The sequence below is a fragment of the Macaca thibetana genome, chromosome X (genome assembly GCF_024542745.1).
Source record: "Macaca thibetana thibetana isolate TM-01 chromosome X, ASM2454274v1, whole genome shotgun sequence".
Classification (NCBI taxonomy): domain Eukaryota; kingdom Metazoa; phylum Chordata; class Mammalia; order Primates; family Cercopithecidae; genus Macaca; species Macaca thibetana.
This window is the reverse complement of record NC_065598.1, coordinates 21,523,842-21,535,855: the sequence shown is the minus strand read 5'-3', so window position 1 is coordinate 21,535,855 and position 12,014 is coordinate 21,523,842. Positions and strand designations below refer to the sequence as shown.

The 12,014-nt window shown below is 37.2% G+C and overlaps 2 protein-coding genes across 6 annotated transcripts in view; both read right to left on the bottom strand.

Annotated features, from left to right (window-relative positions):
* The window catches only part of SMS (spermine synthase), an 863,947-nt gene that overhangs the window by 120,607 nt on the left and 731,326 nt on the right, over nt 1-12,014 (bottom strand). The window lies entirely within an intron of this gene.
* The window catches only part of MBTPS2 (membrane bound transcription factor peptidase, site 2), a 58,426-nt gene that overhangs the window by 21,401 nt on the left and 25,011 nt on the right, over nt 1-12,014 (bottom strand). For 4 of the 5 annotated variants that reach the window (XR_007722379.1, XM_050775122.1, XM_050775123.1 and 1 more), the window contains exons 6-7: nt 7,302-7,420; nt 6,209-6,389 (exon numbers count right to left, since the gene is read on the bottom strand). The exons of the other annotated variant lie outside the window; for it this stretch is intronic. Coding sequence is in view for 3 of the 4 variants with exons in the window: in XM_050775122.1 (XP_050631079.1) it covers nt 6,209-6,389; nt 7,302-7,420 (300 nt within the window). In the remaining variant the exon portion in view is untranslated. The remainder of the gene's footprint in view (nt 1-6,208; nt 6,390-7,301; nt 7,421-12,014) is intronic. 5 annotated transcript variants of the gene reach the window in all.

The window sequence follows — 12,014 nt, the reverse complement described above, 5'->3', positions numbered from 1 at the left end:
CCAGATTGCCAAGTCCCATGGATTTTTACAAAACTCCTCCTCATTTTTCTCCTTATCTATTCCCACTTGAGTACAGACTAATTCCCTCTCACTTTTAAACTACCTTATCCCATATGATTCTCTTCCTAAACTGAATTACTGGCAGTTCCTTGACCACCTTCTGTTCTATGGTGCTGAGGTCCATGTCCATCTTGGCCTCCTAAAAGTAAACTCACTGTTGACGGCCAGTTCAAGGACTGATGCTGTGAAACCTGCCTTCATGTTCTTAGTCAAGAATGTTATCATTTCCCAGTATTGCCTGTCATTATTTAAATTTAAACTTGTACTGTAATAATGTGGGTATGGTCTGTTTTTATGACTAAACTGTGAGCTTCCTGAGGGAAAGGTTTCTCAGTGTCTTATATAAGGTGGATTACTCAATATACACTGAATACATAAATGATGTTCTACGTGATTTGCCTTTGTATCAGTAATGATCTTAAAATGTTTATAGCTGATGCTTAGTTACTAAGTTTTCTTAGAGGACTGGGTACAATACAGAATTGGAAGTCAGGAATTTATTATTGCTATTGATATGGCATGTTTGGTAATATAAATGCTTAAATGGGCCAAGCAGGTACCAAATAAATGAAGTGGATCATATGCAGAAAAAACAGAAAGTGGTGGGGACTGTGATGAACTAGAAAATACATGGCCTGTTCTAGGGGGTTAACAGCCAGGCCACTCAATTTGGGGCCCAGAATTGACAGATCTTCCATTTTGTCCCAATAGAAACCAGAAATCTGGACCTTCATGTGAAGCCTGTTGAAGTTTAAATATTGGCAGCCAATTAAAAATTTAAAAACACTGGGCAAGCCAAAGCAAATACATCTGCTAAGGCTGGATTTGGCCTGGAGGCTGCCACCAATTTGTGATCTCTGGTTTTTTTCTTCCCGTGGCATTTATTCCAAGCAAAACAGAAATCCATGCCTGTGGCCTCCGTAACATGATTAAGTACCTCCTGACATACATAATTTTCCAATAAAGAGTTAAATATTTTGTTTGCATGTGAGAAGTAAACTTGATATTTCTCTATTGCTATCTTAAGAAGCTATAGGCTTAAACATAATTTTAGAATCTTTTCTACTGGGTCACATAAAGAACAAGTTACTTAACCAATTTCTGTGACTTGATTCTTAATCTATAAGATGAGGGGGTATGACACAGATAATTTTTACATTCATATGTTTTTATCAATTACGAGAGGCCAATACAATTCTACTTTGGAAGTAATATTCAAGATTGCAATAGAATGTCCCCAGGGGAATTTATGGGTTCAATTTAACTCTAGAAGATTAAAATTGTCCTTAAATATCCCCAGTATGGGAGACAATCAGAAATATTTAAGGCCAGAAAAGTTTCATAATGTTATTACAGGGAGAATTCGTATATTTTGAATGTACCCTAAGATGAGCCCTAATATAGTCATGGAAATAGTCCAGTCTACAAAGAATGGTCTAGACCAGAGGTAACTGTGGAATAAAGCTGGGGAGAAGAGATTTTTTCAATCTCTAGTTCACAGTGCCTACCATTTTCTATATCTCTAACATGAACTGAATAATTTTCTTACCCTAGCTTATCAAATATATAACACATAGCTAGGGCTCCAACACAGGGAAGCAAGCCTATTTATTCTCAGTTCTATTGCTGACTTTATGCCATCACTGCCTAGTAACAAGTAGTTAAACGAAACACACACACACACACACACACACACACACACACACACACACACACACACGAGGCTGGGTGTGGTGGCTCACCCAGGTCAGGAGTTTGAAAACAGCCTGGTCAGGAGTTTGAAATCACCTGAGGTCAGGAGTTTGAAAACAGCCTGGCCAACATGGTGAAACCCCGTCTCTACTAAAAAAAATACAAAAAAATTAGCCGGGCTTGGTGGCATACACCTGTAATCCCAGCTACTCGGGACGCTGAGGCATGAGAATCGCTTGAACCAGGGAGGTAGAGGTTGCTGTGAGCCGAGATCGCGCCACTGCACTCCAGCCTGGGCGACAGAGTGAGACTCCATCTCAAAAAAAAAAATAATATATATATACATATATATACACACACACACACACACACTTATATACACACTCTTACTCTTCAATTTAGGATAGCAAACCATAACTTGATGCTCATAATAACAAAAAAGTCTTTTTTTCCCCAAATATTAGAGCAATTTGGGCATAAAAACAATCTGAGTTCTCAAAGTTTGTTGAAAAGATTCCCAGAGTTTTCCTTTTATTATCTTAAACTGGGTCAAGAAGGGTCTTCTCTCACTCTAGTTAAAGATATGTAAGACAGTTTAATATTTCTGTTGCCAGGCAGGTAAGGGCATAAACCCTCACCTCCTTTGAATAGGAATGTAAACTGTTCAGGGTGGATGCCTGAGTCTGGGCTCACAGCTTCACTTTAAGCAGAGTTGCCTTAGCATTCTGTCTCGTGCTTCTTAAAATGTAGTTCAAATGGTGGACTTGCTAAGGACAGCCTTTCTTACTCAAGACAATGCTTTCATCAAAAAGGAATTTAGCTTTATGCATATATGAAATAAGGAGTGCCTCCCTCGAAATAAAGAGTGAAGATGCAAAGTACTTGTTAGGAAAATAGTCCCCCAAAAGAGTCATACTAGTTATTGTCTGTAACTTTCAGTTCTATTTAAATCACTGAGTGGTGTATGGACAGCCAGCAACCCTAAAAGCAGAGGCTTCAATATGAATGGGGGAAGAGTGTATGTTTTTCTTTTCTGACCCAGAGTAAGACCAGAGATCTATTCCAGGTACAAAGGGCTCCAAGCCCTCAGTGTTCTTCTTGGAGTTTCCCCAAAAGGCTGTTTAATCTTCAAAGAGTTTAAATCTAATACTGCATCTGGGAGAGGCGGGGTATGAAATAAGAGGCTAGAGATAATTGGTGGAGATGGTTTACAAGCACTTCCAGGGTGTGATCTTTCCAAGGTGGCTTTATTAATCTGAAGTGGTATAAATTCCTAGAATTTAGTTATGTGTACTGAATTCTACTCTAAATTGAACATGAATAACTTTTGGATCATTGGACACTTTGTATTGGTATATTTGACCATATCTTTCATTCCTACTTACAATGAAGGATAACAAAGTTACCTAGAAACATATAAAAAACCATCAATCCATAGCTTTCTTAAATGTCCATGGCCCCAGGGGCTAAGCCTGCCATCAAAATTAATCTAGTATGTATTTTTTTTTTTAAGGCTAGTCAAGTGATGTAGTGGGAATAGAGAAGGAACAAAGAATTCTGTAACTGGTTGTGATCAATTAATTGTAACCACAACTGCATTTGGACCAGTCCTAGTATATATTTTAAGTGATATTTATGGACATTAATGTTCCTTTAAACTGGCTAAGTATACGTACTCCATTTTCAAAAGCTTAAATAGAGGCACAGATTTATCAGATATAGTAATCATGTAAAATAAACATGTATACTGAGACAAAATAGATATTGAAGAATTACTGCTGGGCTACAACAGCCCAGGGTCTGGAAAAAAAAAAAAAAAAAGAGAATTACTTCTGGATTGATTTTAGTATAGAAAGAGTAATTAGGTATTTAAACAAATACCTCCAAAATGTAGCACATGATCCACAACAGTGAAATACTCAAACAGTTGACAAGAAGAGAGTTTCTGAGTATTTCAGGGAAAATTTTTATTTACAGTCTGTCTGATAGGAAAAGGATAAAACCCTAAACATCTGAATATGCAGATATCCTAAGTAAAACAATCCTACAGAAGAGAACTTTATTTAACTAGTGTGTCACTTTGGTTTTTGTAATTCAATACACATTACATCAAATTTAGAGAAACCAAAAGAAAATGATAAAGGACTTAAGAAGTGGGAAATAATGGATCATTTCTTTAAAGAAGAACACATTGTGGATTACATAATCAATCTTCTATCATCTTAAAAGCTTTGGAAGATGGTAAGAGGCTCCTGAGAATGGGGAAAATTTATAAATATTTCAACCTTAAAGAATCAGACTGGTCCACTGAACAATCTTAACACCATTAAAACAGAGCACAATAGATACTGGATGCAATATGATGCCATAGGAAGTACCAAGCGCCGCCTATGAAGTGTTTTTGCCAAACAAACAAACAAACAAAAAGGATTCTGAATCTAATCAAGGCCGTGGACCTAATTAACAGTTTATAGAAAATTGGAAGACATCTGAACAAGTTAATGACATCATGAGGACAAGCTATAACCAGAAAAACCCAGAATATAGGAAATTCAACAAAACAAATGACTCAGTTTCTTCAACAAAAAAATAACCTTTCAAAAACAGGTCAAGGAGAATTGTTACAAATTTAAAGTCTTAGAAGACATCCTAACTAATTTAAATCAACTATAATGAAAAGAATTAGAAATAATTGAATACCAACTAGATATCAGAAATTACTGTTATTTTGTTAGGAATTACAACAGTATTATGGTCATGTTTAATGAGTCATCATCAGTTAAAGGCAGGCTGAAGGTTATGGATGAAATGATAGGATGCCTGGGATGTACTTTAAAATACTTCCCCTAAAAGTGGACTGCTTAGATGAAAAAATTGGCAAAATGTTAATAATTGCCAAAGTTGGCAGAAAGATACATGTGGGCTCGTTTATACTATTCTCCGTTGTGTCTAAACATTTTTGATAATAAAAAAATTCTTACAAATGGATTATACATGGAAGAGTAAACTTGAAAACTTAAAAAAAAATCAGTTCTTACTACTTTGCCTGTGTTGCACACAGTACTTTACTAAAACTATTCTTGATTATTAATCATATTTCCCTACACCAATAGATGTGGACAAGTATCAGGATGTTTTTTCACTTAAAGATATAGTCTGTGACCATAATTTCTATTTTCTAACACCTTCAATTTTGTATAAACAATTTTGTGTAAAGAATTGGGAAGCTGATTTTGTACAAAGAATTGGGAAGCTGATTTTGTATAAAGAATTGGGAAGCTGATTTTGTATAAAAAATTGGGAAGCTGATTTTTCAGAGCTAAAATAACTCAAAATAAGTTTGGCAGGATCCGAGAAGAAACTTGCTTCAGCTCTGTCATCTGCTGCACAGAGCAACATATCTGACTTCACGGGGTATTTTTGGAAGCCAAGATAACTTCCTTAGGATGCCTGCCACATAAAATACATAACATAACTCTATCCCAGATAGATTCAGACATGCCAACATCCACACAGCTACCACTAGAACTGTTTAAGTATTAAGGGAATTTTTAAGAAGTAAGGGAATTTTTTCTAAATCCCAGATGGGGTTTTTTGTTTGCCAAGTTCCTTTTTATTTCTTTTAATCTTTCCTTATTGCATGTCTGTGTTGGGCTAACAATATATTAATACAGAATGTTTATGCTTTGATTTTTATATATTTAGTTAACTATCATTGTTTATCTGTTCTGACATAAGCTTATGCAAAGTAGAACTGGTTCTTATTATTTATATTCCCTTTTTCAGTTATAAAAGTTTAAAGTACTATAATATATCTACACACTATAAAGATAATATATTGGGGGTATTTAATTATTGGAATTAGTTAATTGGTTATGATGGACCTTGAATGCTGATTTTTTTTTTTTTTTTTGAGACAGAGTCTCTTTCCATGTCCTGATCTTGGCTCACTGCAACCTCCATCTCCTGGGTTCAAGCAATTCTCCTGCCTCAGACTCCCGAGCAGCTGAAACTACAGGAGCCTGTCACCATGCCCTGCTAATTTTTGTATTTTTAATAGAGATGGGGTTTCACCATGTTGGCCAGGCTGGTCGTGAACTCCTGACCTCAAGTGATCCGCCTGCCTCAGCCTCCCAAAGTGCTGGGATTACAGGCTTGAGCCACTGTGCCTGGCTATGATTTAATACAAGTGTTTTGAAAGCAGAAAATATTAGAGTCCTAAAAGTCAAATATGACATTATGAAAATAATTAAAAGTTCAACAATATATAATAAAGGAAACATACATATTAGCATCCAACTTACCAAGAAAAATGTCTATTAGTTTGAACCTATTTACTTTACTGATTTGCTTTAAACGGATTAGAACAGAATAAATCTGTAGACATGGTCTAAGGATTAGTGAATGGCAGGTACTGGTGCTTGAAGCATTATATTATATTGAGGAAAATACACACCTCTAACTGGGAAACTTAACTGCTGTAAAGTTGATGCACTTATACAGTAACCAATTTGGGGCTCATAGGCGATGGTATCTAAACATTCATTCCAATCTTGCACATTAGTAACAGGACAATCCTGTAGATGGGTGACAAGGTCTCCCACAAAAAGGCCTCTGGGTCCAATGGCAGGAGAGTCCTTGGGAAGAGGGTAAAACCAAATCAGATAATGCATGAAGACAAGCTATAATTAATCTGAGCAAATAATAAAGACACTGAGTTAATTAAGTAGAATATTTTGAATGCAGAAAATAATCCAGCTTTGAATTCAAGACATAGTCCTAGAAAATTAAAATAAAATCCAACAATTATAGTTACTTTTCCCAAATTCTCCAAGATTTTGAATTTTTCACAACTGAAAAAAAGCCGACTTGCTGACTATTAAGACTAAAATGATAAATTTTTTCCCCAAACTGCCAATTAAAATTTTTTTTGGTGAACGTATCATCAGACTGTCTTGCCTTTCCTATATCCTTAACACGTAAAACAATAAGACATGTCCTTACATATCCCAAATATACAGACAATACCATCAGTACAATGTATATGTAAGCCAACTGCTCACAAACGTAATTTTCCTCTTTCTAATGTCTGAATAGAAGGTTTGATGCCATCATAGCAGTTATTGTCTAAGGGAGTGAAATACAGAGTTGAAGACGTTAACTTAAACTCCTATGAAATGTTGCAGCTGGACAGCCTAGGTTTCATCTTTCTTACTACTTAGGAGGCGTAAAGACATTTGACTCAAAAGCAGATATAAAAATAAACAGTAAAGGTAAATGATGTATTTTACCAATAAACTACAGGTAGAGAATCTTGATACTATCTTCCTAAGTACAGCATCAGGACAAAAACAATTTTCACGAAACTTTAAAAAAACCAACGTGTTTCCCAACATTATTTGCTAGATTTGAAAGGATTACAGTAATTTCTTCAGAAGAAACCGAGCATTTTGTATATGAGGAGATCTTGAATAAAAGTTTCTGATTAGATGCTAGGTATTACATCACAACCTCTGATGAAAGAATGCCCTGAGTAATCCATTATTTACCTCAGCAACTTCAGTGATGAGCACCCCAACTCCAGTGTAGTAAAATGGCAAGAGAATTACTGGGAGGAGAACGAGAGCTAAAATACCCAAGAGTGCAAGGACAAAATTATGCCAGATACCTGGAAAGAGAGGAAAAAAAAGCAATAAGCTCAACCAGGGGCAGGAATGATGTAAGTAGCTGGACCTCACAACACTTGGGCATTCTGATAAATTAATAAAGTGATCAGAAGAAGCAATGAGGCAAAAATATCTACTTATTAGTAGAGCAGACAGATGTTCAATTATTAGTTACTTTCATTTCAGATACTGAAATATAAAACGGGCATGTTAATACCACACTAGGATGACCACATGCTAACATGATTTGATACTGATAGAACTAATATCTTCCACTAACTATACCCTCTTTTCAGAAAATGTATATATCACTAATTTAAACATATTTGTGATCTTTGAAAGAAACCTCAAATACATTCAAATAAAAAAAATTCTTGCTAAACAGGGGTACAGAAACTCAAATGGTACTTGGAAAAAGGAGGTTAAGAATTAAACTATTATGCAGAATAATATTGGTGGAACAAACTGAGCATGTGTTTTACATCACGTCACAGACTATAAAGCAACAAACCGTAAGAAAACTGTCGGCCAGACGCGGTGGTTCACGCCTGTAATCCCAGCACTTTGGGAGGCCCAGGCGGGCGGATCACGAGGTCAGATCAAGACCAGCTTGGCCAACATGGCGAAACCCCGTGTCTACTAAAAATACAAAAAAATTAGCCAGGCGTGGTGGCGTGCGTCTGTATTCCCAGTTACTCGGGGGGCTGAGGTCGCATAATTGCTTGAACCCGGGAAGCGGAGGCTACAGTGAGCTGAGATCATGCCACTGCGCTCCAGCCTGGGTGACAGAGCGGGATTCCGTCTCAAAAAAAAAAAAAAAAAAAAAGAAAACTGTCTTTATTTATTTATTTTTTGTAAACCCTAAAAGTGGCCGGGCGCGGTAGCTCACGCCTGTAATCCCAACACTTTGGGAGGCCGAGGCGGGTGGATCACGAGGTCAGGAGATCAGGACCATCCTGGCTAACACGGCGAAACCCCGTCTCTACTAAAAAAGTACAAAAAAACTAGCCGGGCGAGGTGGCGGGGGCCTGTAGTTCCAGCTACTCAGGAGGCTGAGGCAGGAGAACGGCGTGAACCCTGGAGGCGGAGCTTGCAGTGAGCCGAGATCGGGCCACTGCACTCCAGCCTGGGCGACAGAGCGAGACTCTATCTCAAAAATAAATAAATAAATAAATAAATAAATAAAACCCCCTAAAATTTAGGTAGTCAAATTCACGAATCTTTTCCATTGTATATTCAACCTTTGCAGCTGTGCAAAGGAAGACTTTCTCACCCCTAACATTATGTAAGTAATCACTCCTTTTGTGGGGAAGGATGGTTTAAACAGTTTTATTTTTACATTTAAATCTCTTACCATTTGGAATTCATTTTTGTGTATGTGTGTGATTTTTATATTTAAATCTTTTACCATTTGTAATTTATTTTTGTGTATGGTGTGACTGATACATATAACTAATTTTATTCAAATGTTTAGCTAATAATTACTGAGCAGTGCATCCTTTCCCTACTAAATTAAATGCAACTTTTAATTTACACTACATTTTCATCTATTCTTTGGCTTACTTCTGGATTTTCCATTCTTTTCCACTATTCCAGCGACAATAAAGCTGTTGCTGGTAGTAATATTTCAGTATTTAGTAAATAAATACTTTCAATTTGTTTATTTTGGTTATTCTCCCTTTATCCTTTCCAACAAGTTTGAGAATCATTTTGACAACCACCAAATATTATTCAAATTAGGATTTTTTTCTTTCTTTTTTTTTTTTTTGAGACAGAGTCTCACTCTGTTGCCTAGTGGCGAGATCTCAGCTCACTGCAACCTCAGCCTCCTGGGTTCAAGCGATTCGCCTGCCTCAGCCTCCCAAGTAGCTGGGATTACAGGCGCCCACCACCACGCCCGGCTAATTTTTTTGTATTTTTAGTAGAGACAGGGTTTCACCATGTTGGCTAGGCTGGTTTTGAACTCCTGACCTCAAGTGATCCGCCCACCTCAGCCTCCCAAAGCTCTAGGATTACAGGTGTGAGCCACTACACCTGGCCCACATTAGGATTTATAATGTCACTACAATGACTGCAATAACTAGGGGTAAATCCACACTTTTACATTTCTGACATAGGAACATGACATCTCTGTTTACTGAAATCTTCTACATCTCTCAGTACAGATTTGTAGTTTCTCTATATAGGCCCTGCATACTTCTTTAAAAATGTTAGTTTTTTATTTTTTTATATGTCACATTACTTTCTGAATGAGATCTTTTCTTCCTATTACATGATCTATTTCTTTCAGATATACAGGAACACTACATTTATTTTTGTATATTTACTTTCTAATCAACCAGCAAACTGAACTTTCCATTTAGGATGTCTTAGTCTTTATTCTCTTGGATTTTCCATTATTTGCTAATAATAATCATTTATCTCCTCCAACATTCATACCTCATCTTTTCCCTCCTGTTTGATCTTAGAGCAATGACTATAACTTCTAGAACACTTCTGAATAGTTGTGATGGAATGCCTTCTTTTGCTTTCTTCATCATTTTAATAAAAGAATAGCCAAGCAACAGTAGGGCTTAGATGGAATTGAGGACAAATTTTATTCTGGTTTATATACTAAGCAGTGAGACTGGGGCAACAGTAGAAAAATCAGAATATGGGTGACTCAGGGTTTAAAAATATCATGGGGCTGGGCACGGTGGCTCCTGCCTATAATCCCAGCATTTTGGGAAGCCGAGGTGGGCAGATCACTTGAGACCAAGAGTTTGAGACCAGCCTGGGTGACACAGAGATACTCTGTCTCAAAAAAAAAAAAAAAAAAAAAAAAAAAAAAAAATCATGGTTCAAAGGAGAAGAAAATCTATAGTTGTGATCAAGGCAGCAAGGTACACATAGACTTGAAGCTGGTGATTATTACTAAGCAGGGGCTAAGGATTACCTCAATCAAGCCCTACTTATACTTAGTGTGGTTTGCAAATAATAATAACAATAAAAAAACCAACTACCTTAATTCTCTAAACACACAGAAATGATTTACAGGTTACCAGATGACTGAATAGGTAAAATAACAACTTATTATTCCTTGAATAATCCACAATAGTTATAGCTGAAAGAATGTAAACTATCAATTTGGCAAGGCTTACACTGTGTTCTAAGTTTAAATTCCAGCTTACTCTAATCACAGCATCATTTTTATAGTCACCAGTGTTTTTTACTTTGCCCTCAAATAAACTTACAACTGGTTTATACAAATAAGAACAGGGTTTTCAATATTTAAGAAGGAGTTTAAAACATTTAAGTATGGAACCAGAATGGTCAAATTTTACTTCCACTATTTAAAGGAACTTTTAGCAACAAAGCATAGATAATTTTTTTTTTTTTTTAAGCAATCTACTCTTCACTTGGGACCAGATAGCAGGTATTGTTTAATCCCTCTTCTAAAAATTCTTTATACCATAATTCAAAATTAAAACACCTTCACTTACAATGTGCTCAGGAAGTATCTCATCTCATCTCTCTTTTTTCCCCACCAAATTTCAGACAGATGTTCAGTGACTTTTTCTTTTCAAAATCAGTATGCATTTCATTGATATTTTTTTATTAAAAAAGAAAGAAAGAAATAGCCCGGTGTGGTAGCTCTAGCTCATGCCTGTAATCCCAGCACTCTGGGAGACCGAGGTGGGTGGATCTCTTGAACCCAGGAGTTCGAGACCAGCCTGGGCAACATGGCAAGACTCGCCTCTCTACAGAAAATACAAAAATTAGCTGGGTGTGGTGGTGTACACCTGTGGTGTCAGCTACTTGGGAGACTGAGAAGTGGGATGATCACTTGAACCCAGGAGGTCGAGGCTGCAGTGAGCCGTGATTATACCACTGCCCTCCAGCCTGGGTGACAGGGCGATATCATATCTCAGAAAAAAAAAGAAAAAGAAAGAAAGAAAAAAAACCTATTACATATGCAACTTATTTTATTTTTGAGACAGGGTTCTCACTCTGTCATCCAGCTGGAGTGCAGTGGTGCAATCTCGGCTCACTGCAACCTCTGCTCCCCAGGCTCAAGCTGTCCTCCCACCTCAGCCTCCTGAATAGCTGGGACCACAGGTGTGCACCACCATGCTTGGCTAATTTTTTGTATTTTTAGTAGAGATGGAATCTTGCCATGTTGCCCAGGCTGGTCTGAAACTTCTGAGCTCAAGTGACCTGCCCACGTCAGCCTCCCAAAGTGTTGGGATTACAGGCATGAGTCACTGCACCTGGCCTACCTATGCTAAAAAAGTAGCATTATAAAATTAGATTTATTGGGAGGCTGAGGTGGGTGGATCACCTGAGGTCAGGAGTTTGAGACCAGCCTGGCCAACGTGATGAAACCCCATCTCTACTAAAATATAAAAAATTAGCTGGGTGTGGTGGCAGGCGCCCGTAATCCCAGCTACTTTGGAGGCTGAGGCAGGAGAATCGCTTGAACCCGGGAGGCGGAGGTTGCAGTGAGCCAAGATCGTGCCATTGTACTCCAGCCTGGGCATCAAGAGCAAAACTCCATCTCAAACAAACAAACAAACAAATAAAAACAAAAAATAAAACAAAACAAAAAACTAGATT